Source organism: Rhinolophus sinicus, linkage group LG02 (assembly GCF_036562045.2).
Source record: "Rhinolophus sinicus isolate RSC01 linkage group LG02, ASM3656204v1, whole genome shotgun sequence".
Taxonomy (NCBI): Eukaryota; Metazoa; Chordata; class Mammalia; order Chiroptera; family Rhinolophidae; genus Rhinolophus; species Rhinolophus sinicus.
This window is the reverse complement of record NC_133752.1, coordinates 100,002,534-100,029,706: the sequence shown is the minus strand read 5'-3', so window position 1 is coordinate 100,029,706 and position 27,173 is coordinate 100,002,534. Positions and strand designations below refer to the sequence as shown.

Here is a 27,173-nt window from a genome sequence, read left to right as displayed (position 1 = left end):
TCTAGAAGAACAAACCCTTTCTATAAATACGAGTGCACGTGAATATAAACTCTCCGTGGCCAAAGGAGGTGGAATTTCTGGAAGCAGCATCTGAAATTGTGGGGACAGAGCCCCAGAAAGCAGTTTCCAGGCTCTCGGCCTCACGTAGAAAGGTGCTGGCTCAGGTAGTAAATGGACATCAACTGTGATTGCATGGCCATCAGCTGTAATCAGTGAGCCATTGGCAACTAATGTAACTGCTGTGGCTACGCTAGCAGAAAAAAATGGGGACTAGCAAGAAGATGGTGGCTGAGCTAGCAAGACCGGATTACAGAGAGGCGGATGCTGCCAGTGAGAATATAGTGATATGACTCTCCTACTTATGGCTCCATGGGTGTTCCTTTTTGGCCTCACTATATCCTGTGTTCTTATGTGGGGAGCGGGACCAGAGACCCTGCAGGACGCCCTGCATGACACATGGCGCAGCGAGCAGGGTCCCCGGCACTACAGAAATAAACACCAAGGCTTTGCACTTTCTGAGTATGGCCTCAGGACACAGCTGGCATTCCTGTTATTTCTAGATCTTTCTGTGCTCTGCGCTGCACTCGTGGCCCCTGTGTGCTGAGGTGGACGGCTGCCAAGCTGTCCGTAGAGATCAGGATGCTTTGGGTTGCTAATGAAAGCTCTGCGCCTCCGAAACAAGGCGATCTCAAGGCCTGTGTGCAGTCGTAGGTCCTCAGCTGGGCGGTTAGCTCATCGTCTTGGATTCTCCCTGATTCGAGTGTACTCTGTCCTCAAGGTGTTCACTCACTGGGGTATTCTCCAGACAGCTGATCTCCACAAACCCGAATGCCTTTCTGCCGTTAAATGTGTTCATGATACTGTGGACACAGAAAACCTCCCACAGTTATGTTCCCCCGGGGAAATGTGGTTTCCAAAATGGATACCATATGAGCTGGGTGGGGAATTGCAGTCATTTTCACAGTGATTTGGGGTGTTGTTTTTAATATTTCTGTATCTTCCTGTCCTCGATGAGCTTTTGGGTTTCAGTATCAGTAGTGTTCTGTTTCATTGTTGTTTTCCATAACAGGAGACAGAAGTCTTCCCAAGTCGTTTGCTTTCCCTCCATCAGTCTTGTAGAAAAAGCAAGCAAACACATCGGGATTTTCACAGCAAACGTGGAGCTGAAGGCAAGATCCTAGGTACCGCACTTTGTGTGGTTGTAATCTTTGTTTTGGCGTAATGACTAAATTTGTGACACCATGTCCAAGGTAGTAAGTGTGTCTGTTTTTACCTAAACACGCACCCTTGTTACCCCCTCTTAGAGCAACTTACTGTTCTAGTCCATGTGGTTCTGGAGAAGCCTCTTTCATCGTAGTGCTGTCATGTCTCCATGGACGTGAGACTCCCTCTTCAGTTTGATTTGATCGCCCTTATAACTTTGTCTATAAAAACAAAGATACAGAATTCAATCTAAAAGATGCTTCAGCACCTTGCAGAAGAGAGGGTGTTGGTGTGATCACGGTGGGCACTTTTTGTGCCCCCTTCCCCAACAGCAAAGCCACACCGCCTCCATGTAGTCACGCCTCTCAACATCACGCATCAAGAAGAAAACAAAAAACCCAGGTGGCAATTACTTGCTTTCGGCTTTCGCTGTTGAGTTCAGCATTGAAGCTGTGCCACACGTACGTGATAATCTGCTGTTTATTTCCCACATGTATAACCTCCTTCTCTTCAAGGAGTCCATTTAGCAAATACTGTCGATTCCGGAAACTTATGGTTGTAATTTTGGTTGCCCCAGTTTAGAGCTGCCACTTTAAAAGGGAAGAACTGTCGTAATATGCTGTGTGTTGTTGTTATTAAAGGTAACTAATTATTTGAATAATTTTAAAATACCATCAATAAGAATTCCCGGTGACTTTTCAGTTCTATATTTGACTCCCCAACACCTTTCAAAGGAGATCTGAAATCGAGAAAAGTTTTCACAGGAACAAAAGTAAGTGAGGACTAATCAAAAGAACGTTCCTAAAAGATGAGGATATTTAACTGATTAGACAAAGGTGTGCTGTTTATATGACCGCAGATGGTTACTCCCCCAGTTTTTAGTAACATAGTGTTCAACCTTGATTTACAACTGAAAAGTTTTCAACCTGGGATCCCATAGTCCAGGTTGAATTATTAAATTTAAACCTCATGACTTTTCCTGTGTAGTCCCTGGGTCCCACTTAGGCCCTATTGAAGAATCGTATTGCTAGTGCCTTGGGTTTTGTGTGTTTCTGAATTTTTTCCCTTCCGTAGCTTTTCCATGGCTGGGGTAACAAGCAGTGAGACCAACGAGCATGAGAGTCCATGATATTTTAGGCTGTTGTTGTCGTTGTTGTTGATAGTTTTTAGTTTGTTTTCTATTGTTTTATTTTGCCTTGAGGTAAGGATATATTAATTTCTTTCATTTGAGTGAGGAGGATAGGATTTTACACTCCAGAGTCTTCGCTCCGCTTTCCCACTCCTGTAGACGTACCGTACTGTATGCATGGAGACACTGTGTGTGGCCATGAGCCATGGTGTGGAACCCCCGCTGCTGGAGAATCAGCATGGCCAGAGGGCAACCACAAGTTCTTTGTGCCCTGTGAGCTAAGCCTTAAATGAAAAGGAGGCCTGCAGCTGTTTCTTCTAACCAAACCCTAGCTTGAATCTTTGGGTCTTTACATCCTCGTGCTTAATTCAGCAAGGGAGGAAAGAAAGCCTCTTAGGAAAAGTAGTGTAACCTTTCTCCAAACTGAGCATCTGGCTGAAGCCATTCGTTCCCCGCCCTCCACCCCCCACCTCCCAGATCTCAGCCTGCCATGTTAGAGCTGGCAGTGATGGGAGAGGCACGGGCCCTCAGGGTGGGAGACAGCCTTAGTACATCCCACACCAGCCATGTGCAGTTACGAGGGAGCATTCCAAAGAGAAAAAGAAACACTTTGTGGGGAAATCAGAACTTGCGTTAGCTTCTTCAAAAACTGCACTGGAAGTGACCCCACTGATTTTCCTCCTGAAGAGTGGCGTGGGGGAAAGGAGTCGAGCGTGGGAACAAGTGTGCTATGGACTGAATGTCCGTGTCCCCCCCCCCCAAATTTTGCATGTTGGAACCTAACTCCCACAGTGATACTATTAATTGGGAGGTGATGAGGCCATGAAGGTAGAACCCCCATAATGGGATTAGCGTCCTTAGAAAAGAGGCCCCAGAGAGTGCCCTCCCCCCTCCCTCCATTGAGGACACAGTGAGAAGATGGCTGTTTATGAGCCAGGAAGTGGGCTCTCACCAGACACCCAGTCTGCTGGTGCCTTGATCTTGTACTTCCTGCTTCTAGAACTGTGAGAAATAAATGTTTGCTGTTTATAAGCCACCCAGCCTATGGTATTTTTGTTATAGCAATCTAAAGAGAAGGTAGGTAGAGGAGCCAGCTGTTCCGAATGCAGACCTCTGGCAAAAAGAGCTGCCTCACCCCAGGAAAACCTAGTCATGTAGTCACTTCAAAATGGACCAGACTTTGGAACAAAAAGAACATTGTGATACCTTGTTCGTGACCTTGGCTGTTCGGTTGGAGAAGCTACTAAACAATGAGAAATGTAAGGGCAGTGACAATGTCTTACCTGACTCTCAATAAACAGTTTAATAAATGAAGGCAAAATATGGTGGAATGAAGGAAATAATAATGGGCACTATGGCAAGGTCAAAGCGTGTTAACTATGAGGGAGTAAGTCATCTTTTCTAGATAAAGGAAAACGTATTTTTCCTTCACTTTCTTTTTCTAGAATCTTACCTTGAACTGTACTAGAGTTCACATTTCCACAGTCTCAACCTATGTATTCAGAGTGCATCAAACTTACATAAAAATCCATAGATGTCAATTTGTTTGACCTGACAGGCATTTCCTGATAAAATTTTAATGGCACATATTTGGCTGGAGACTAGTCAAGGGTGGTTCAGGATTCTGAATTCTGGATTCTGGCAATGGAATTATGGTCGCAGCATCGTGGAGTGAAAGCAGGAAGAGGTGGCTTGTGTCAATCCAGTTACCATGAGGTTTGTTGTAGCATTAAGGTCTCGGAAGCGTACAGTCTGCCATGGTCAGACTTAATGAGTTGAGCTCCTAGCTTCCAGAAACAAAAGAGATTACCTTAACCACGTTATAAGAAAAAAATTCTGTCTATTACTGGGTGAAGTAAGGCATTTCTGGATGTCAGCTAAAGCATCATTGACAGCCATGACTGGTGCCTAATTTTCCCAAGAAACCAGTGATTACTTTTATTTTCCTTGTACAGGTTGACCCACCAAATTTAAGCCACTCTGGAGGGGTCTCCCCTCTCTCTTAAATATAGATAGATAGATATTTAATTTTTAATATTCTCTTCCAGGTTTTTTGACAGGTTACACATATGTTAATAGAAATAAGCTTATTATTTGAAGCACAGAGCTCCTTGTCACCGAAGCTTCATTAACACCGTTATCACTGCCTGACATTTATCTTATAATTTTCTGGAGCTGACTGTTGTGTCTCCATGGAAACCCAAATTGCAATTGAAACAAGTACGATAATAAAGGCATCCACTGAGATTGACAGCATGCAAAGCCTGGTTACATTTGTTTATAGTTCCTTCAGTAGCTACAGCGAGAGATAGAGAATATGCACTTTGGGTATTTAGAATTAACTCTCGTGTCACACGTGGGACCTGACACCGCGTCTATGGCAAGTTTACCGTAGCATCATTGGTTCTCATGTTCGTAATTAGGTCTCTCGTTTTTACTGGAATCGTCTCAAGGCATTATGAATATTGGATGTAAAATTAACCGTGATTCTATTTGGATGCAAAAGAAAATTCTTCCTGGGTGATTTGGGCACTGTGAACGGTTGGTCAGGCCTTAAACCACCAGTTGGTGATGCCTGATGGATTTCTTTCTGGGCATGGGGGGTAACCACACACTTGTGCTAGTTTCCCCCTTGATATACAGGAACCTGTGCTCGCCTAAGTTCATGACTTCACATCAATTTGGTTGGAGCTTCAAAGCGAGGAGTCATGAAACTGGAGTGGGTCCAGAGTGAATTAATCTGAAATTAATTTGATTCAGAAAGACTCCATCTGGCTATGTTTGGGAAAGGCAGTTAGACAGATATATAAACAAATCTGTATTCATTGTGCCAGATGTAGTGTCAAAAAATGAAGAAATGGCTTTAAAAAAATCAGCTATGGGGAATTTTGATGTAATGATATTCAGTCTCTTAGAATAACAGCCATTATAATTTAGCACATAATCCTATTTTTATTCTTATTTGTTTAGGGGCTTAGAGCTGATGGGGCATCTTTTTAAGAAATAAGCAAATTAAATGTCAGAGCCTATTTTAATTGATGATTTAAGATGTTAAATGAAATTTATGACACGCTGATAAAGAGAGAGAGGGCCTATAGATTTTCGAATCAAAATGTGGTGTTTGGTATTGATTTCATCTTAAGATGTGATTTAGGGATTTAAAAACTAGCAAAGTAGAATGTCATTTGGACTTTGCCTCTTGATGTGTGTTTCTGTAGCATGACAAACTGGTATGCTTGTATCGTAGGGGACCAAACACAATGACCTGACATACATAGAATTCTGGGAGTCTTTGAGTAAAATATACAAACTTGGCAGTCTTCTTTTCCGTCACTTTTGCAAATTTCTTTAAGCAGCCTACCAGAGAGGTACATGTTTTGCCTTGCTATCTAGGAATTTAGTGCAATCACTGTAGAACATCTCATTGCCTTTTCTTATGGCAGGGCAGAAAGATTCTAGAAAATTCATAATTAGCCCCCCTGAATTGTATCACAGTCATCTAATATGGACCTTTCATTTCTAATTTTTAAACCTCCAATATCATCTTTTATAATGCCTTAAAGAGAAAGAATTCAATTTACTTCTTAATCAGTGAACAAGCATAATTTACTTGACAAAAGCAAGCTCCCAAAAGGGAACAACTCATTTTTCCCCAGGTCCCCACCTACCTCCCTCCCTTCTCCCAGCCAAACAGCAGCAAGTACAATAATAACAGGAGGTAAAATAAAAAAATTAAAAAATAGAGAAGAATGCTTAGCAAAAATTAACCCCTGAAAAGCTGAAGAGTCTTGGCCAAATCGGTTGCTACATGTAATGACAACAAATTAGATGTTACACAAATCTTGAATTTTGATGCTCACGGGAGTGTTCAAATGCATGAGAAAGTAAAATCTAAAATACCTGGAATCCCTGGGGACCGAGTCAGGCTATTGAGCTGAGTTTGCAGTAGAGATGAAAGCTTATCCTTTAAGGCACCCATTCTCTTTATTGTCTATTTTGAAGGAATTCTACCTAATGATAAATTACATATTTCTTTGCCTCCTTAAACAGAATATATTGAGCACAATGTGACTTTTTGATGAGACAAGATTTTCGTTATACAAATTAATTACTCTGCTGTGCTGCTGTCCTTGGGAATCTCTGGAGAGTATCAGTGGGCCCAGCTATGAGTGGGCTTTCCACTGCTGGGCCATTCAGAGTCTCATGTCTGTGGGCTGTCACTCCACGGGCCACCTATTGCAAACCATCCCATTTGCCACTTCTAATCTGTATTCTAATCTGTATGTCTGAAATGCAGATGATGAAAACTGAAAAACCAACATAAAAATCAGAAATCTTTGAGGAACAGATTGAGACCCTCCCCAAAGGGTTTAAAGAGTATAAAATCAGGGCAGGAACTTTGTGACACACATTTTGACTGCTCTGAGGTCCTTTATTTCTCAACTCTGTTGGCTGGCATTTCACAAACATAGGAGTTTGAAGGCATTATCAGAAAAAATGAAACACATCTGAACCTACTAAAGTAGGTTAGCCTACAGAATCACGTATCATTCTTCACAAATGGATTTTGTTTTCTGACCTTAACTACAGTCATTTATATGATGTAATTAGTTCCTATACACTGTCAACTTTTGATTTTCCAGATCCGTGGGAGGAAGCAGCGGTGTTACTAATCTCCCACGCATTTGTGTCTGCTGGCCACATCCCTGCTTAGGCTGGCATTCCGTTTAAGTTGTGTTCCTTGATTGCACGCCATCTATGACTGAGGAAAGTTGGCCAAAAGCAGGTTGAGGAAAGACCAGCCTGAAATTAAATTCTGCCATTGATAAATGATAAAATGAATAATGAATGGACAGATAATCAATATTTAACGGAAGGGGAGATAGAGTTCTGAATGCCAGGCAAGCAAAAAGGTCAGTGAAGTCTTTGTACGTTAGTTCAAAGTAGGAGAGAGCTCACTCAACGGTTTTGCAACGGTGTTATCAGCATAGCCAGAATAAGGGCAGTGGCTGTGCCGGGGCAAGTGGACCCAGTGGGCAGTTAGTTAAACATAGGTGTGACTCAGTAACTCATTGGTTAAATGGTATATTGACCCTCAGATTCAATAGAACAGTACTCACTGGGATAATGTGGGTCTTTATAATAGTGGTGATGAATTGCATAATGTGTGGTCTAATTTTTACAATTTTTAAGACTTCTCTTAGAATTAAATCTGTTCATTCAGAAAATATGTTGAGAATATACTGAGACTTGAGTTCGAAGCATCACCCTTGCCTTCCAAATGAAGTCTTCTCCAAACACCTTATTTAGAATTGCAGGCCTGCACCCAACACTCCCTATCTTTCTTCCCCACTTTATTTTTCTTTATTGAAATGATCTCTTTCTAATCTCAGATTTATTAGGTTGGTGAAAAAGTAATTGCGGTTTTTGCAAATTTTTTTTAACCTTTTAAACCGCAATTACTTTTGCACCAACCTAATACTTCTTTTGCTCATTCTGTGTCCCCCTCTAGAATATAAGCTCCACAAAGGCAGTTTTACCTTATTTTATTCATTGCTGTGTAATGCCTGTACTATGGGGTCATTTCATAAATACGTGTTGAATCAATGATGAAGCCATTCCTATCGTCAGGAATTCTACAGTCTCACCATAGGTACCTGATTCGGAGCACAGTTAAATATTTTCCCTGTAGGTTCAGTGGTCAGATAAGGAGAGAGGTCCTGGCTAGCGTGTTCTGTGGGAGACATTGTTCCTCTTCTCAGGCTTGGGGCAGATGGGACAGTTTGAGCCAGTAAGAAAAACAGGGAAGTTGAATATGAAACTGAACTGATTATTTTTAGATGTGCTGAGTTTAAGGGGGGGCTGGAGCCTTCTGTCAGCTGGAGAAGGTCAGATTGGAGGGTTGCATGGACAAGCCCAGAGAAGTGATTTTTCACACCAGTGGTAGTGAGTGACAGGAGCGCTGGCCAGCAGGTCCCCTCCAGAGGAACGAGTCCCGAGGGAAGCACACAGATGGACAGGCCTCCTGGGTGGCGGTAGGCTCCCAGCTTATGGCAGTGGGAGCTGGGTGGGGGACCGGGCTGTGGCCCCCTGGGCAGGGCCAGCAGTGCACGTGAGGCCGTCCGCCATGGCTCTGTGTGGGCGCTCTCCAGTGTCGCTCAGGTCCCCTGTGTCACATGTGTGCTCTGTGCAACAAGGGAGGCGCCTGCGTTCTCTCAAGTCTCTGTACCTTGTCACAGCCTTCTGTCAGTTGTTTTCTTTCAATCTCTTGCCAACGCAGGGAAACTATGTAGTTTATCATCATCTGCCTGTGATTCTTTTCAGATTCCATTTAAAATATTGACCACAGGGATGCAGTGTGGTTTAGAACGCGGAATGCCAGCCCCGTGGCCACATTACTCACGTTTTGCTGGCTGACCGCAGGCCCTGTGTATTGCTCATGTCCTGGGCCTTCTCGCTTTGGAGTTTGCTTTTCTGTTGCACCTATACCTGTCTCTTCTCTTGGCTGTGGGTGGCTTCAGGACATAAACTGAATATTTTTCAGCTCTCTCTCCTTCAAACCTAGCACTGTGACTGACAGAAAGCGAGTCTTCGATTCCTGTGTAATATGAATTTAAGAAAAGGACTACCTGTGAGAATAAATCTTAGTTGGGTTTAAAATCCACTTTCACCACCAGTATTTCTTAAGTGAGTGGAGGGTGCTGTGAACCCCTCCGTACTGCTTCCTCTCCCATAAATAAGTCCTGGCACACTCTTCAGCCAGTGCTGAAAGCAGGAGCCATGTGCTTGGAGAAGCACCGTTGCTAAAGCCCAGGAACAGGGTCCCAGGCACCTCATCCGTGGCATTTGCCGCTCTCAGTGTGCATCCCTCATTTTCATCCTTTGCTGCTAGAACAGGAATACGGGAGACATTTTTGCCGAAAATCAATGTTCCGTTTGGGAAGTTTGGACTAGTATTGAGGTTTTCCCCACAATTGTCTTCATTTCATAATGATTTACATTTCAGTTAATTGATTGGGCCAAACCGGTGTCTTCTCCATCATCTGGAGGGCCATTTACAAGTACTGGCCCAAGGAAACAGAGGACTTCTGCAGCATATAGCTGTGGGCACTTAAAAGGGGTGTCCACCCAGAGCCAGGTCACCCCCTCCCTGCCCTCTGTTTCCCATCAGTAAAGTGGGGGCAGTAATCCTGCCCTGGGCCATGGAGGGAGGGTTAATTAATGCAAGCTCCTGCAGCACTTTAAAAATGTGAAACCCTATAGAAATCATCTGTGTATTATTTCCTTGTTGCCATTTCTAAAAGTTCATCTAAGAAACCTCTCCCTGTGCGAATGCCTTCTGCTCTGCTTTGAAGTCCACTGAACTATTTCTGATAAATCATGGAAGGAAATGCGTCCCCCAGACAGGGCTACCCAGGGGCCATGCCTCACTGCCTTCCCAGCGAGGCTGCTTGTGTGTTCAGTCTGCAGCTACCCCCTGGGTGCCTCCAAATTTACTTCTTTGTGGGGGTTTTCCAGCTTTCTGCTTTTTACTAGTAGTCAAGTTGAGATAAGGTAATAAGGTTTCCCTTTTCCTTGGTGAGTCTAAGGCCCGTGTTCTGCAGCCTTTCCTGCAAGAAGAGTTTCCAAGTCAGGGTTACAATTCACCCTGAGTAACAAATGCACGGCGGTCCCAACTCAACGATGGTTCAACTTGGAATTTTGTGATTTTATGATGCTGCGAAAGCGATAATGCATAGTCGATTATGTGAGATATCCAACACTTTATTATAAAATTGGTTTTGGGGAGGATGATTTTTGCCCACTGGAAGCTAATGTAAGTGTTCTGAGCATGTTTAAGGTAGGCTTGGCTGAGCTATGATGTTCGGTAGGTTAGGTGTATTAAATGCGTTTTCAACTTACGGTATTGTCAACTTATGATGAGTTGATGAGGACATAATCCCATTGTGAGGTGAGGAGCATCTGTATAGCTTTTAGACCTCCAACCAAATACAAGTTAACATTAGCTCCATCAATCCACCAGAATGCCCCTCACAAATGTGTTCTTTCCTAGTCATCTATGCATGTAATTGATGTCCTGTATATTATTAATAAAATTTTTTCCAACTTTCAGCAAAGCATAATAAACATATTACATGTAAGGAGTAGGAAACCTTTTCTTCAGAGAAGCACAAACTAATTTATTTACAATTTGAGCATTTGAAGAAAGCCTTTGCCTTCTGCAGCTACTTAGGATAGCATTTGATACACAGTTAATCCTGTGTGAGTTCACCAGCCAGTTACTGATGTCTCACCCCCAAGACATGGGACCTCATTCTATGTTGGTGTGGCCACGGCTCACATAGCTTTGGCTACACTTAATAAACAGTAACAATACCTCCCAGGTAAATACAGGTACACCATTGGTTTGATTCTCTTACTGGTGAGAAAACATGTCCGGAGAGTTTTGTGATGTTTACCAAAATCATTTGGCACCCAGGACCCTGCTACAGTCACCATGTAGCTGTCAGTCCAGGGGCAAAGGTGTTGTGTGAAAGGCAGTCACAGAAGGTGGATGCTCGCTTCATGGTGACCGGAAGTGGTGCCTTTTCAACGGGGATGCAATTCCTGGAGCATGAGGTTGGATGACAACTGATTCCTTTTCCCGAATCGAGAGGCTGTGGTGCATGTAGAGTAGACAGTGGTGGCCCCTGACCAGGGCCTCGTCCAGGCGCCTGCTGTGTTCCCCGTAGTGCGCTGTGGGAAAGAGCTGCCACTGTACCCCAGCTGCCACACTGCCAGGCAGCTGAGGAGAGAATCCCATTCTTAAACAATAAGCAACAACAACATGGACAACGTAGAAGACGGTTCACAGTACTGGATCCCGTGCCCATCCTGTTGGCCGCCAAAATGCACCAGGCCCGTCGCCAGGTTCTTTCTGCTTTTCCCTCATTCAGCTCAGTCTTGGACAATTTCCTGTGATCACCAAACAAAGCCTGTTTCTTCGTGTGCTGTTGTTATTTAAGTACAGCAATATTTTTTAAAAAAACAATTCCCGGGCCCTTTGAAAGAGTGGCCTGTCAGCTGACTAAAATGATGGGACTGCAGTTGCGATATTAGAAAGAGTTAGTACAAATTGAGAGAGATGGTTCTCTGGCAGTAACCCCAAGCCACCAGCCACTCAGCAGCTGCATCTGAGCCTGCAGGCCTCTCTCCACAGTGTAGGTGACACCTTGTCAGTTCCCTGGCCCATGCCTTGGTCACCTGAGAGCCCTGGGGACTAAATTAGACACAGACAGGGAATCACCCCAAGGTTTCAGGCAGCTGGTCATATTATCTAAATTATCTTTTCCATACATCATCATCAGGGTCCAAACCATAATCGTAAAATTATAGAAATTAAGAACCAGATGGAAACGATTTTTCTCTTTATTTTACAAGTGAGGAAACTGAGATACAGAGGGGTTGTGTGGTTTGCCTGGGGTCCCACAGTTGACTTAGTGCTGAGCCAGACAGGAGCCCAGGCCTGCTGGGCCACGTCCCACTGACCTGCTGTCACGAGCCTCAGGCCTCCAGGTCGTTTTCCTGATCCCTCATTCCTGTTTTCTCAAAACAATCTCCTAGTGGAAGAATGTTTTGGTGAATCTCAACTCTAGTTTTGTTTTGGTTTTTTTCCTAATTAGTTTTTTTTTTTTAAAGGTATATTTGCCTTTAGAGCTACTGAAATTCAAAATAACTAAAGTTAAATAAAATTAGAATTTTGGTTTCTCATTTGGACTAGCCACATTTCAAGTTTTCAGTAGCCACACAGAAGTCATGGCTACCATATTGGATTGTGCAGATTCTGGAACATTCCCATCATTGCACAGAGTTGCACAGAGCTGGACAGCCCTGACACAGGGCCACGGAACAAAAAAAAGTAAGACAGATAAGATGTTTGGGAATAATAAGATTATTGATAACTACCAGGGAGATTAGCTATCTTAACACAAATTTTTTCCCAAGGCAAGGCATCTTTGTGTGTTAGTTTTAGGTTGGTATATCTTCTGAAGGTGACATTTTCTGTCCTTTTTTTTTTTTTTTTTCAGTATTAATATAATTATAGTCACTTGGCATTTCTCATACCCATTTTACCAGTTTGTTATTCTTTTATGTAAATAAAGGAGATACAATGCCATCCAAGGAACAAAAGAAAGAATAAAAATATCAATTCTTTTGTATCCATTCTCCAAAAGAAAACCTGCAATTAATTCACTGGGCCTTATAAAAGCTTGTTGTCCTGGAATTAATAACGATAATAATAATAGTGCATTTAACTCAATGATTATAATTTAAATATTTTACTGCTTAGAAGAACCTGTGACTGTTTTGCATATCTTCTGTTGATCTATTTCTCTTTACTTGAAAATAGAGTAGGGAAGTAGGTCAGTGGCTGTGCTGAAAGCAAAATGTAAGCGCTCTCATTTTTTTCCCCAAACATCATTATATTTTCGTCTTGGCTCTGAGACTGATACCACCAGTGCCCGCTGGCTTAGTGCTCTCTAACTTGCGATCTGGTTTCCTATGGCATCTGTTTGGGAGGAGCCTTGTGGTGGGCTCCTTGCCAAGAGCAGAAGTAGATTTGGCACTCAAGATCTTGCTGTAGTTTGTAGGAGAGGTGCTCACAGAGATGTATGTGCTTGTGTGGGGGGCCTGCAAGTGGCCACTGAGTCAGGAAGCATCACCCTAGAGAAACCCAGTTTATAGAATATTAAGCAACAACAGCGGGCCTTCGCGTCTTAATGTGTCCAGATTCTGCAGGCACCTCTTCTTAGGGGTGTGACTTTACCTCCTTGACGCTCAATTGCTTCATTTCCAAAATGGGGATGGGGATAATGATTTCACCTTTTGGAACTGTTATGATATTGTATATCAAGCACCTGGCAGAATTATCTGGAAAAGAGTAGGCCCTCAATAAATATTATTTGAATTGGAATCTAATCCCTGCACTGTACAGCTGAGAATGGCTGGGGAGTACAGAGAAGTGAGCTAGTCTAATTTTCTAAGCCTGAGATCAGATTCTGATAAATAGACAATCTTACTCAGGATCTTGCTGAGACTTGGGGTATCTGTTCCCATGATTACTCCTCTGTGAAGAGTACATTGTCTCTCTGTGACCTCTGGCAAGTACCCCCACAGGTTTAACTACAGGACACACAATTTCTGTCTTCCTTAGAAGTATCAGCACTGACAGCCCCGTGAGGACAAAAAAAGTCAGTAAGTCTCCACTAGAAATGAGCCTCAGCCAGGAGGAAAGTTGGGAGTCTGAAGGAGGGGGAGCTCTTGGGCATTAGAACGAAGTTAACAAGGATCCACGGTGGGATAGAGCCACCTGCCCTGCACAGAAGCTTTCGGGAAGATGCACTGTCCTCGCTGCTGATTTGCATAATTAGACACTGTTGGATTTCCTTAAGGAAAGGATCGTCATGCCCTTGGCATTTGATGTAAATCTTTGGGACAGTTGTTTGAAAAATGGCAGGTACACAGGCAAGATTTTAGGTGTGGATGAGAGACACTCATTGATGTGACCCTGTGGAAACAGAGAAAGGGAATCTGTGGAGATGGAGCCATCTATGGTTTTTCCCCAAAAATAAGACCTAGCCGGACAATCAGCTCTAACGCATCTTTTGGAGCAAAAATTAATATAAGACCCGTTATTATATTATACCCAGTCTTATAGTAAAATAAAACTGGATCTTATATTAATTTTTGCTCCAAAAGATGCGTTAGAGCTGATTGTCTGGCTAGGTCTTATTTTTGGGGAAACATGGTATGTGATTATGGAGAAAATGTGGACTATGAAGTACTCCTAATGGAATCTTAAGGTCAGCATTTTGCCCTCTCCTTCCTGCAGATAGAGGACAGGTGTGTGTGTTTCTTGCAGTGCTGCCTTTTATTTGGCAGTGGGATTCCAGGGACTCAGCAGGTCTTGCTCTTGGACTTGTCTTCTCATAGATTTGCCACGAGCTGTTCACTCTCAGCCCAAGGCAGACCTAATGCAGTATTTGGCCACCTGATGGATTAGAAATATTTTGTGCTTTGCAGCCCATTGGGCCTAGGTTTGAATTCTACTTCTATAATTTATAAGCTGGTAATTACAGGAAAGGAACTTATTTCTTAGATGTTTGCATCTGCAAAATAATACTTTCTCATAAGGTTGTTAGAAGGATTAGAAGTAATGTATTTAAAGCACCTGGAGCAGTATCTGGCCAATAAGTGCTCATTAAAAGATACATATTATTATTGTTATTATTTAGGATAATACTTGTGTTTGAGTCTGTACTACGGTGTTTCCCTGAAAATAAGACCGGGTCTTATATTAATTTTTGTTCCAAAAGACATATTAGGGTTTATGTTCAGGGGATGTCATCCTGAAAAATCATGCTAGGGCTTATTTTCCGGTTAGGTCTTATTTTGGGGGAAACACAGTATGAGAAAATTTCTATTGAAAAGTAGACTTGTGATGGTCACTTATTTCAAGTGCATCACAAGTGCAAAGAGATTAAAAAATAGAAATAGCTAACACGTGTTAGACACTTACTCTGGACTCATGTCCTGAATACTAAGCAAATAACTCTGTGAGATGGAGTCCGCTGTCCCCATTTTACAGATGAACAGCCTGAGGCCCAGAGTGGCAGAGTTAAGAAGTGGTGGTGCCAGGATTCGGAGCCTGTGCCCTGAGCCCTGGCATCCTACTGCCTCAGGATGATAAGAGGTCTCTAGACATCTCTGAAGGATGGCTGATGGGAGAAGGATTATAAATATGCACTCATCAACACAATACTAAAGGTATAAGATGTAAGCCCTCTTCTCAGTTTCCCCTCTTTTATGTACCTCAGTGAGTGTGTATTTTTGAGAAAGTAAAAATGGCCCCTCATTTGGAGATATATTAAGGAATGCTTGTTCTAGAATTCTAAGTTTAGATATTAGGACTGATATACTCTCACCTAGTTCTTCCGTTGTAGAAACTGCTCTGTACAGACAAGGTGCAACAGCCCCATTTTTTGAATTTCCGTTCTCTGTTAGCTGAGACCTGTGGTAATGCCTTCCTCTTTTTCATTCTAGCTGATTGTCAACAGCAGTAACCACAAGTCCTTCCTGCCCCAGAAATAAGTCTTGCCACACTCTCAGCTCTCAAAGAGCTGTGAACACTGTATTCTGTTCTGTGTGGGGCTCTGTTAACCCACCACACCAAAGTCAGCTCCACATGGTCAGAGTGTTTACTGAATTCTCAAAAGGTGATTTGAGAAGAAACACAGGGGGCGTAAGGGCAAGGAGAACATGACCTAATATAAACGAGCCTGACATTACACCTAAATTGTTGAAAGATTTTGGGCTTAATATTTTATTTAGCAGAACATTTTTTATAACAATAAGGTTGATTAGAGAAAGCTCCCAAAGTGCTTCAAGATCGACAGTCTGATCGTTTATCTCAAGGAAAAAAATATAAAGTGGTAAAATAGGGGGATAAGAAGTAGAAATTGAAGTCAGGACCTAGTGAAGAGTATGTGCCATCATTTTCTTCTGGATTAAATCGAATTCAGGATTTCTCTTCTCTATAAGTTGTTTGTTTGTTTGTTGCCACAAATGGCTTTTTATTCAAGGACTGGGACTAGCCTAGATCTACAGCAGATTTAAGGTGTATTGGTGTTTTTTGTTTGTTTGTTTGTTTGTTTGTTTGTTTGTTTTAACCAAATAAGAACCCTGCTTAAGGTCTTTGAATACCTTCTTATCATTACCCCAGAGCTACAGTGAAATGACACCTGCCACTTACAATGAAGTTTTAATTTATATGGGCCCTTTTTGACATTTCTGCCTCCTGGGCAGAAGGACACTCATGGATGTGGCTCTGAAGATACTCTGTGTGCTGGTGTTCGCTTGTTTTATTTTCGCAGGCTGGAAAGCTAAACCAAGAGCACAGCACTGCAAATGAATGCTGCTCAGAGCATTCAGCCCTGTCACCTGACAGAGTGGGTGGGTTTAGGGTGCACTCAGAGTGGGGTGACATGAAGAGAGTATGTGGTTTTGTTCTGTTGTTTACTGAATCTCTAATGGGGGGATCCACGTTAAAATGGTGACACTTTCATCATCATATTACATGATTATGACTAGAATTGCAGGCTCTAAACAAGCATTTTCTCTTCCAAATGGGGGCTTTGGAAATCTTAAGGAAGACTGATATGTAAAGGCTTATGTTCTTGCTCTTTGTACCAACCCCAAATATTTACTGAAGCTAAGAGAAGAAGAGGCAGACTTTCCTTTTTTCTCTCCCAAACGTGTGATTGTTTAGAACTCAAGTGCAACATCTGGAAGTCAGACATACAGAGAGCAATTTATGGAGTGTGAAAGATTTGAAATATTCAGTGTCCTTTAGCGGGAACTCAACTTTCTGGGGCTGCATTTTTTTTTTCCCCCAGCACAAAGCAGGCAATTCTGAGATTGCCTTTGCCTCTCTGAATTAAACCCTTTGTGCCCGGATCCCATAAACAATGTGCTTTTTAAACGGGAGCCCCCTCCCCGCCCCAGCCCTTTTCTCCGGTGTAGGCAGCCAATCGGCTGCACCCAGCTGCATTGCTGGAGCGCTCTCCATTCTGAGCAGCAACAACGCACTAATTTGATGCACACATGGATGCCTCGCGCACTCTGCAGATTCATCATCAGCATCTTGCATTAGTCATCTGACGGGCTGCCAAGTGTTTCATTTTCTTTTCATGTGACTTTATTATTACCACCTCTCTCCTCTCTTCCAAAAATCTCCAAAAGGGGAGGGGAAGGGGGGAAAATCCATCAGCAATCCAGCCCTGCCTTTCTTTCCACACGAGAGCCAGTGTGAGGCTGATAAGGCTGCGGATGCATTGATGGCAGCCTTGCAGAACGAGACCTGCACTTAACTTGCAGCTGCCTCCCAAGCCGGGTTTCAAGATGTCCACGCCCCGGGTGACAGCCGGCGGGGCGCTGCCCTGCGCTCAGGCGGTGCTGAACAGCAGCAGTCTGCAGTGAGAGCTTGCCGCTGCCGCCGAGGAGCAACCTAATGGTGCCTGTGCTTTGTTTTAGTTCATCAAATTTCTAAGACTCATTAGGCACTTTGCCCCGCGCTCCTCTTCCTCCTCCTTCCGCCTCCCCGCCCCCACCACCCCCCTATTTTTTTCTTCCTGTCCCTCACCGTGCAGCCCTAACTCTGGCTCCCGGTTCCCTTTTTGACAGTAACGGCACAGCCAACAAGATGAACGGCGCTTTGGATCACTCAGACCAACCAGACCCAGATGCCATTAAGATGTTTGTCGGGCAGATCCCCCGGTCCTGGTCGGAAAAGGAGCTGAAAGAACTTTTTGAGCCTTACGGAGCCGTCTACCAGATCAACGTCCTCCGGGACCGGAGTCAGAACCCTCCCCAGAGTAAAGGTACAGACAGTGGGGGTGCACGGTTGGGGTGCCTCGGGGTTGTGGGCCTCCCTGGGCGTCGCGGGAGGGAGAGCTGCAAGGGGGAGCCATCCGCTGCCCCTGTACCCCGCGGCCAACCGGCTCCTCCCCGTGCCCCCGCCCGCCTCCAGGGCAGGTGGACCGAGCTGGCCTGGGAGGCAGGGAAGGAGGAGCGGAGGGAGGGGGCGCGGCCGCTCCTCTGTCCAGGCGCGTGATTGCTCTCCTGAGGTCACTTTCTAGGCAGTCCAGGCTCTTCTCTGGCAGAGTGGCTGCCTCTCTAAGGAACTGTATTTCTCAGCCTTGCATTTCAGGAGCTAACTCTTTCTGCCTATACCTTCCTATTATTGCTCATGTAATTACAATCGCATCCCACTTTTCCGTAGCCTGTGGGAATTCTGAAATGCCTTTATAAACAGTTAGTGTGCTACCACTGGTGTGAGGAATAAAGGGTACACTTTTAGGAGGGATATCAATTCTTGAGGTCTAGATGGGGATCATTAGGTGAAGTGTGCCTTTGGGGCGGGAAGTAACACCCTAGCGGCCTGAAATTGTTAGCACACCTTCAAAATGCTTGCGGTTTACGCCCTTACCAGTGGTAAGATTCACGTGTACAATCTGGTGGTTTTTAGTGCCTCCATTTTAAGATAAGGGTGATGTTGGCTGGGGGTACAGTAATTAAAATAGAAGCCAGAAACCTCTTCCACATTAAAGCTTCTGTGTATTAGAGTCATCCTTTGTATGCTCTGTGGAGACTGAATTTAAAATATTTTCTCTGCTGCTGCCACTTAGTCTCTGTTGATATTTTACCCTTGCTGTAGTAATTTTGTTCTTTCTCTGTTCTTGATCTCTTGGTCTTTCTACAGAAGGCTCCTCTGTCTTTCTGTGGGTCTCACAGTTTCTTTTTCTCTGTACCTTCATATGTCTGTCCAGCCTGTTATTTTATTGCTAGGTAGCCTCTCATAAGAGCTTACACAAGCTCATTGTTTGGCTTGTACATACACTTTAGTTGGGCACGTGAACATGAGCACCCACTTTTCTCTGAGCCTCTTCCGTACTGTCAAGGTGAAGGGATAGGACTAAGTAATCATTAAAACGCTGACGTTCTGTGACTCTGGGAAATGGACCATCTCTTGTTCCCTATAGTTGTTGAGGTCCGATAGGACTTTTTGGAACCTTTTAGGGAATTTAAAAGCTTAATACTTATTTTATAAAGTATTTTTAAAGCCTAATATTTATTTTATACCTTCAGATTGTGTTCATAAAACTCTCATTTTCTATCTCAAAACATGTAACACCGAGAGTGTTTTCAAAAAACATGTATAAAATTTTCTCACCACAAACTTAATTGTCCCATAACTTGAGAAATAGAAAATTAGATACCTAAAATAGAAGGATTAAAAAATCACACAGTGGGGCACTGTTCAGAACCTTCATTGGTCATGTTCCTAAACTGTTTACTGACGTGTTTCCCAAATTGAAAAGACTAGAACTTGTTTTTTAATACTTAGCTTCTGAGGAAAGACAGTATGATGCACTGGACTGGACTTAGCAAGTAAGGGTGCTCCCACCATGTGGCATATCACCCACAGCAAACTAGGCCGAGGCAGTAAACTAATGCTTCAGAGAAGTAACCGCTGTTCATTCTTGACTAGGATAATGTGCCTACAAATTTCATTTCATTCAGCGTTTTTCAAAATGACCTCTGATAAAATGATCAGAGCACATTTATTGTTATGATGCCCAGTTTACTTGCATTTTATCTTTGGATTACACGTGTCTAACTTTACCCAAAAAGATCATTCTCTCAGGCAAGTGAATACTGCTGCATGGCCTATTCTTCTAGTATCTGTCTTTTCCCCAGTGTTCCTCTGAGCAATCTCTTTGTCAGGCTATATTTGGGACGATACATTTTGTAAACTTCATTCACAGGGTCTTATAACTAACTTCATTAAAATAGTTTGCATAAGCCCAGAGTCTTAGAGGGGAAGGGAGGCCTGATGAGGGAACTTACTTTTTTGAGCCCTTGCTGTGTACCAAGTCCTATGTTAGGAGTTTTACATATGTTATCTCGTTTAGTTCTTACTGAAATCCTGAAAGCAGGTGGTATTAGTCACAGATGAGGCTCAGGAAAAGTTAACAAATGTAGCCCAGGTTACCCAGATAGTAAGAGTCAGAGTAGAAATTTGAGCACAGTCTATCTGTCTTCATGCGCTACACCATCTTGCCTCCCCGTGAGATGAGGCCACAAACCAGCCTTGTTCTGCTCCATTTCAGGGTTGGGTCAGTAGGCCTTGTCCTTTTCCTAAGTGTTTCCCAGGTGAAAGGAAGGAATTTTGCCCTTTAAAAGCAGGGTTGATTCTGTTTCTGTCTTTGTGTTTAGTTTTTGTACTCATGGGTTTATATTGTACATCACTCCAACTCATGGTGTCATGGGATAGAAATTATAGATGAAATCATTCAAATCTTACCTTTGGAAATATAGGTCAATCCTTGTTACTGCGAAGTCCAGGTCTCACACCAAGTATTGCTTGAAGTACGTGGACTGTCAGCCAAAGCTTGAAAGGGTTTTTGTTATACAGACATCTCTGTCTTAATGGTATGTGTCGTGATGGGATTTGAGCTGTATAATGATATTCCTCTCAGAGGATTATAGCCTTTAGCTTCTTACGTATAGAGAGCATCAACCACCACTTTTCTTTATACTGATGCCTCTGTGTGCCATACATCATTTGCCTGTTCACTTGTAAAAATAGGTCCTCATGTTTACATTGGTCCTGACTGCGCCAGCAGAGTACAATTACCGTGTTTTCCCTGGAGTGATGTCAGGGCCTCAGAAATTTGAATTTTGGAGGTGCTCTCTAAACATAGTTTAAACAATCTAAGAAAGGCTTTTGGAATGGCCTTGATTCATTGCCTTACTGACGTCAGTGGTTCCAAAGAAAGAGACTAGGTCAAGGTATTACCTCATCCAGGTGAATCAGATGTTCTGCTTAGTCTTGAGGTATGAACACTTCATTCCATTTTTGAAATCATCCTTTAAGGGTTAGAGCCTAAGCTATATGTTTCTTCATTCTATGAATGTATGTTGACCCAGCAGGTTCAACAATGCCGGGGAACCTGGCTAAGTCAACTATCCCACCTCCTAAGACTTATGGAGAGAATGTTTTATTCCATGGCTATTGGCAACCCTATGGATGAAGATAACTACCAAATAGTAGTTAAGGGCATGGCTTTTGAAGTCAGACAACCCTAAATTCAATTTCTGTCTCTACCACTCCTGGGTCTTACCCTTGGGCACATAATTTAATCACATCTGAAAGTGGAGACAGCCCTCATAGTTTGCTGAAATGAAGTTATATGCTTTGCATAGAGCTGGAATATGGTAGGAGCTTATGGGGGTGATGGTTATTATTACAATTATTATCATCACTGTCCCTAAGAACTTGAAATCTAATAGGGATAATGAGACCAGTATACAGGTAACTAAAACTTAAAAGAACATGAGATAAGAATAAGAAAGAGAGGAGCATATTTGACCTCTGGAAATTCAGGGGAGAAATGGATAACTTGCACCTAGCAAAACAGGAAAAGATGGCCTCTTTACCAAGTGTTGAAAAAAAAAAAAAAGGATTTCAATAAGTAAAGACAATGTTGAAAATTACAAGTGGAGGGACTGGCCTGATTCAGGTATGGAGGTGAGAAAATGCAGGGTGGCCTTTGGGAACTATGAGTTCTCCCAGATTCAGAGGAAGCGTGAAATACATTAAATGAAATGGAAGAGGGGAAGGTGATGATGTGTAGAAATACAGGCTCCATCCATTTCTTAGCGGGCCTTAATTTTCAGGCTGAAATATTAGGATTTTATTTGGTAGACAACTGAGGGTCTCTGAAGGGTATTTTAGCTAGGAAGGAACAGAGACTGGGAGACTGGTGCTCTATGCTTCTAAAGTACATGGGGCCTAAACAGGGACGCTGTTTGTCATGGCAATTGAGTGACACAGACAGACATGACAGTGGTGGAAGGAAGGAGACTAGATAACTAAATTGGGGCAGTGATGACACGGAGGTTTGGGCATGACTGGGAGAAATGGGAAAGCGGTCCATGATGGTGGGAACGGGGAAGAAGAGGAATATTCAGTTCATTTTGGATCGTGTTGAGTCTGAGGTGCCACACAAGAGTCAAGAAGGACGGGGGCCAAGAAAAGCCATCGGACTTGGTGTTTGGAAGGACTGAGAGCGTTTCAGAAGAACGATGGGTGTTGGGATTGGTAGAGGATTGTGAGGTTTCCATGCAGGGCTGTGACTAGAAACTACCCTTTTTTGTAGCCTGGTCATGGAAGAAAGGGCGCTTAGATGTAGCTTGTTTTTAAAACAAATGATGAGAAGGTAGAGCAAAAGATGATAGTGAAAGTGTAAGGACGGTAGGAATCAGGGTCCTTGAAGGGCCTGGAGGAGTGGCTGAAGAGCACATGGGAAAGGCCAGGAAGATCCTGTGTTTGAGACAGAGCCGTTAGGAAGAAGTAACAGCAGAGCAAATTTCAGTCTAATGGGGGGAAATCGACACTCAGTACAGATGCCCTGGGTCTTTTCAGTAGGTAGTAAGTATGTTTCTGAGACGGTCAGGTGGAATTGAAGACTTAGGAAGGGAAAGGGTGTAAAATGACAGCTCTGGAGAATCTGGTTGGGGAAGGAACAGCAGCATTCTTGAAGAATGAGATTGGCCCAGTTACACTTAGATTGTGTGGATTTAGGGCCCTGATGGTTTGGTTCTGTGGCTGCCCATCAGGAGCTGAGCAGACAAACGGAATCGTAAGGAACCTAGAGTTGTCGATGACCGAGACAGATGTGGTAGAAAGTCAGGGAGGGTACTGTGTGCACTAGAATGTTCTCTGAGGTCATAGGTAGGGAAGCTGGTAAAGGCAAAAAGTAGCTCCTGGTCTACAGAAGAAGGAAGGCTGGAGGGGTGGGACATGTGAATGAAGGGCCGTGGAGGAGGTGGCAGATACGGAGACGGTTCAGCAAGACCAAGCTCGGAACCTCCACATGACCAGTAAATCCTGTGCCTCGGATCATGGCTCTTCTTGATATTTTAGTTTTCATCAAATTTATAAGCTAGGATCATAGCCCCCTGAAAAACCTTACTCTAATGAATGCTAGTTACATTTTCCTAAGCTCAGCCACTTAGGCATTGTTAATCTGACTTCACAGGAAGAAACACTGAGGAGCCTAAGTGATTAGAATAAAATCATTTGACATTTCAGATTGGATGGTGAAACAGACTCTCGGTTCTAACCTATTGCCTCGGTGATCCCATTTTACCCTCTGTCTTTGGCGACTTCTCAGCCAGAGAACTGAAAAAGGGGAAGTGGCTTATGTCGACTCTCACTGTGCCACAGGCTTGAAGAACAAAACTTCCTTTTTTCTCGAAATGTGCTCAGAGGTCATGGCGTAACTGCGGTGCAGCTGCAGCCCTCCCAGTGCTTCGAGCCCGGATTTTCTGGGTGGAACAAAGGTTAAATTCAAGGCTCCTCTGGGAAGGGTTATTAACTTTAAATTTCAAAAGAGCAGCTTTTTTTGGTGGTTCTGATGCTGTTACCATTTCGTATTCTTGTTGGTCAGGCTGCAGTTCGGGGGACACTGGGGACGGGCCTGGGTAATCTGATCCTCATCCCCACCTCCAACTGAGTTTAGACTATGACAGAATATGAGTCGCTTCTTTCCATCTTCAACCCTTTACTTCAGTCTTCAAGAATTCATTAATAAAATCTCAGTTTGTCCTCATCTCTTCCCAGTTCAGGACAATGGAAAAGTTTCTGGAGCATGAGATGAGATGAGATGGCTGGGAAGGAAAAGGCGAGGCAAAGAGGAGAAGGATGAAAGCCACAGAGCCTGTGAGTTTTACTCATTTCAGAGTCTGGCAGGAGGACGGCCCTGAATCCAGAAGATTCTTCTGTGCTATGGTAGAGTGAGAGTAGGCCCTGGAGAGTTAGGAGACTTAAAAATTTATTACAAGCTAGTTGAGAAAACGCACCACCATTTTTTATCCTTACAATAACTGTAATACCTACCTCAGAGTTTTACATATGCAATGAGAGAACAAACCTGAATGCTGCTGGCCTAAAGAGAGTTGATAATCTTATAAACTTTATTCTTCCGTAAAATGTGAAAGATTTATAAAGGAAACCGCCTACCTGTTTATTAATGGAATTGTATCAGAGGAGTGGGGTGGGAGCAGAGAGGTTCATTTTCATGTTTTATGCCTTTCCTTTCCTCCAAAAGAAAAAAAAAAAAAACTCTTGTCAGAAACTTCCCTTAAGTAATAGAAATGGTGTTGGAACCAGCTTTTTTTAAGCAATGTCATCTCGAAATTAGTAATTGAGAAAGAATTCAAAATGTAGGAAGATGGGCCAATTTTACATTTTAATGCATGCAAGAAGGGGATAGTATTTCTCCCTAAATTTCTCAAAATTAGGGTTGCTACCCTAGATTTTCTGTGACAGCCCCAGTTTTGATAGAGCTGCCTCAGTGGCCTACAGGAAGGATGCTTTCACTCTGAATTAATTTTACATGAACAGAAACCACTGTATAACTTATTGTGACATCCGTTCTTCGTCGGCTGACTGAGGTCCTACCGCATGAACATAAAATGCAGTTTTTGTACTGCTGCAGGCAGGGTCCCTTATCACATCCTAGGGAGAGATGGAGTCATTCATTATACCATATGGTTATATTAAAAGATTTAACAACTCATTTTTTTTTTCAAAATGGAGATTCTAATTATTTTGACTTGCACAGGCTGCACCTATTGAACTGATTGAGATAAATGACAGAAATGTTAAATAACCCTCTTTTAAATTATGGTGAGAAAGGATCTCTTTAAACACCCCATACCCTGGTGCTGACAGACTGGACTCTGCCTTTGCAGAACAGAGCAGAATTTCTGTTGCTTTTATCAAAGGGCGGCTTCGACCCTGGCAGATAGTCTCTCTCCTGGGCACATTTTGCTTCTTACATCTCTGGAGAGAAAGAGAGGAAGCAAGAGAAGGAGGGAGATACAGAGGACACACCGAGAGAGCCAAAATCAGAGAAGAAAAGAAATTATGTAAGGCTGCTTCTAACCGTTTTGTTTTCTTCTCTGTCTGGGGGATATCAGCTGGTCCCCAGTCGTCTCATCCCCGGTGGATTTTCTAGAATTAAAGAAGCAAAAAATGAAGAAAACAGGCTCTGGATGAAAAGAGGATAAACTTCTTGGTAGAAATTTGACATGGAAAGTAAACCCAGGGCTTCATGGCTTGATGTCTGCTGCGTTTCCTCCAACGCATATTACAGGTTGACTGAAAAAGCTGAGTGTAGGTGATCGCACAAAGTGCATTTCCCATTGGTGCATTTATAGTGTGCCTGCCTACAGGTCTTAGTCACCTTTTTATTATTTGCATCCAATGAGATTGCTTCCCATTGGAGATGCTCCACCATCAGCTACACCACGGCACCACTCTGGGTCATTATGAAAGCAGTGTTTAGAAATGAGAAGTCCAGTTTTCAAGCCAGAAAGGGAAGTGTTAGTGGGTAATGCTGTTGGTTACTCTGAAACACGCAGGTATCACCTGGGAATCAGCTTAGCGTGACCTACTCTCCTTTACCCACTTCTACTCCAGGGGCCCCGGATAATCAGGCAATCAAGTTGCAAGGTTTACTTTCTCCCTTCTTCAAACTTTGCCTCTAATTGCAATTTAAAATGAACCATAGCTAAGTTACATTTTAGAAGTGTTCAGAATGTTAGCATTAAAATATAAATGAAACCATTACATACCTTTTGAAGTTTATTATCTGTAATAATTTCAACTATAGTAAAATGTACTATACTGGTAGTACAGTTGGCACCATTTTTCTTATCTTATATTTGTGTGTGGATTCTTAGGCACTGAATTTTCGTGCTTGGACATATGGTCCCAGATGCTAACAAGATTTAGCCTTCAGGTCTCAGGTTCTTTGTTCCTTGTCCAAATTTCACAGGTCTTCAGACCATCCATTCTCATGCTTTGTTTTCTAATATTGGCTAGCCCAAACCTCTTACAAGAACAACTCTCCTTCCAGTCAGACATATGTGTGTCACGATGTACTGCCATGAATAAAAGCAGAATAATAGTTATGATCTTCACAACCATTGGAAGCTAAAAATGGATGAAAAGAGAATTGGCCAAATGGAATAAATAGAAACTAAGCTGAAATAATATGATTTAGCAACCAATTGATATAGGTTTACATGCTCTGGTGGCAGAAATGATGGATGATAGTACATTGGCTTTCAGGACAATTGGTCAAGAGAATTAAAGATGTTCTGACCCACACTGTGAAATTCAGTGGAAAGTCAGACATTAGGCATCTCAGTGATACATTAGGTGTCACACTAAAGAAATTTGCAGTGAACTAGACCAATTACATATATTAAAGAATCAGGTTCTTCAAATGTCTGAGGATATTTTCCAGTCTGCTGAGGTGAGCGCTTGTGCTGGAGAAAGGAACATTAAAAAAAGGCATGTGTGAAACAATAGATGTGATACTCTTGGATTTTACAAGGCCTCTTTTTTTGCTGAGTCATGTAAACAGACATGTAGGTAGCAAGGAGAAAAAAGCAGGTTTTGCTATAAATGGAAAAGGGAGCTGAAACGGGGGCAGGTTATAATGGTAACAATTAATGGGTCCAGGAGAATGGGGATGGCAATTGAAACACCGCAGGAACTGGTATGAGGATCAGTATGTTTTCACTCTCTATGTAAATGATCGAGAAAGGTGTCCCTAATCCAGGATGCATGTTCTGGCATTAATTCAAATCGGAGAGCCCAAATTGGAGAAATACACTCCAGACAGTGATCCGTTGGAAAAATGAAGGACTGTAACTTCTCTATTTCCATTAGAGAATCATAAATTGGAATTCGAGAAATGAATTAAAAGATTGAAAGAGAATAGCCACTCCTCAAACTCTTTAAATGACCCAGAGTCTGATCATTGTAAACTATTCTGAGTATATGAGGCCTTTGTACGCATACGGCAAGTTCACAGCCTAACCTGCTTGGGAGTCAAGACCACTCTCTTCGGAGTCGCCTTCAGTGTTTATATGTCTTGCCAGCCAAGTCCATGAAATGCTGCTGCTTTTGTTGCCTTCTTTTTAGTTTAAGGTGGGGGGAAAATGCTTCCCAAACTCCTATGTGTAGTGAGTGGAAACTGCATCCTAGACACGTAGAAAGGCATCATAATAGTGAGGGTAAGGTGCATAAGATACAAGAGCCTCTGTCAAGTTAATGGTCACACGGCCCCCAAATGGTAAATATCACAAATAAAGACACCAGACACCAAGTATTTTGGAGCAGGTCATTTGTCACTTGTCACAAAGTGCTTTTCACTCC

At 42.9% G+C, this 27,173-nt stretch overlaps 1 protein-coding gene across 29 annotated transcripts in view; it reads left to right on the top strand.

The window, feature by feature from the left end:
* CELF2 (CUGBP Elav-like family member 2) overlaps nucleotides 1-27,173 on the top strand; it is a 786,847-nt gene that overhangs the window by 608,915 nt on the left and 150,759 nt on the right. For 26 of the 29 annotated variants that reach the window (XM_019738197.2, XM_019738201.2, XM_019738187.2 and 23 more), the window contains one exon: nucleotides 17,555-17,751. In XM_019738197.2, coding sequence (XP_019593756.1) covers nucleotides 17,574-17,751 — 178 coding nt within the window. In that variant the 5' untranslated portion in view covers nucleotides 17,555-17,573. Of the gene's footprint in view, nucleotides 1-16,991; nucleotides 17,385-17,554; nucleotides 17,752-23,641; nucleotides 23,661-27,173 lie in introns of those variants that run through there. The other 3 variants (XM_019738198.2, XM_019738202.2, XM_074325007.1) reach the window with 3 other exon arrangements.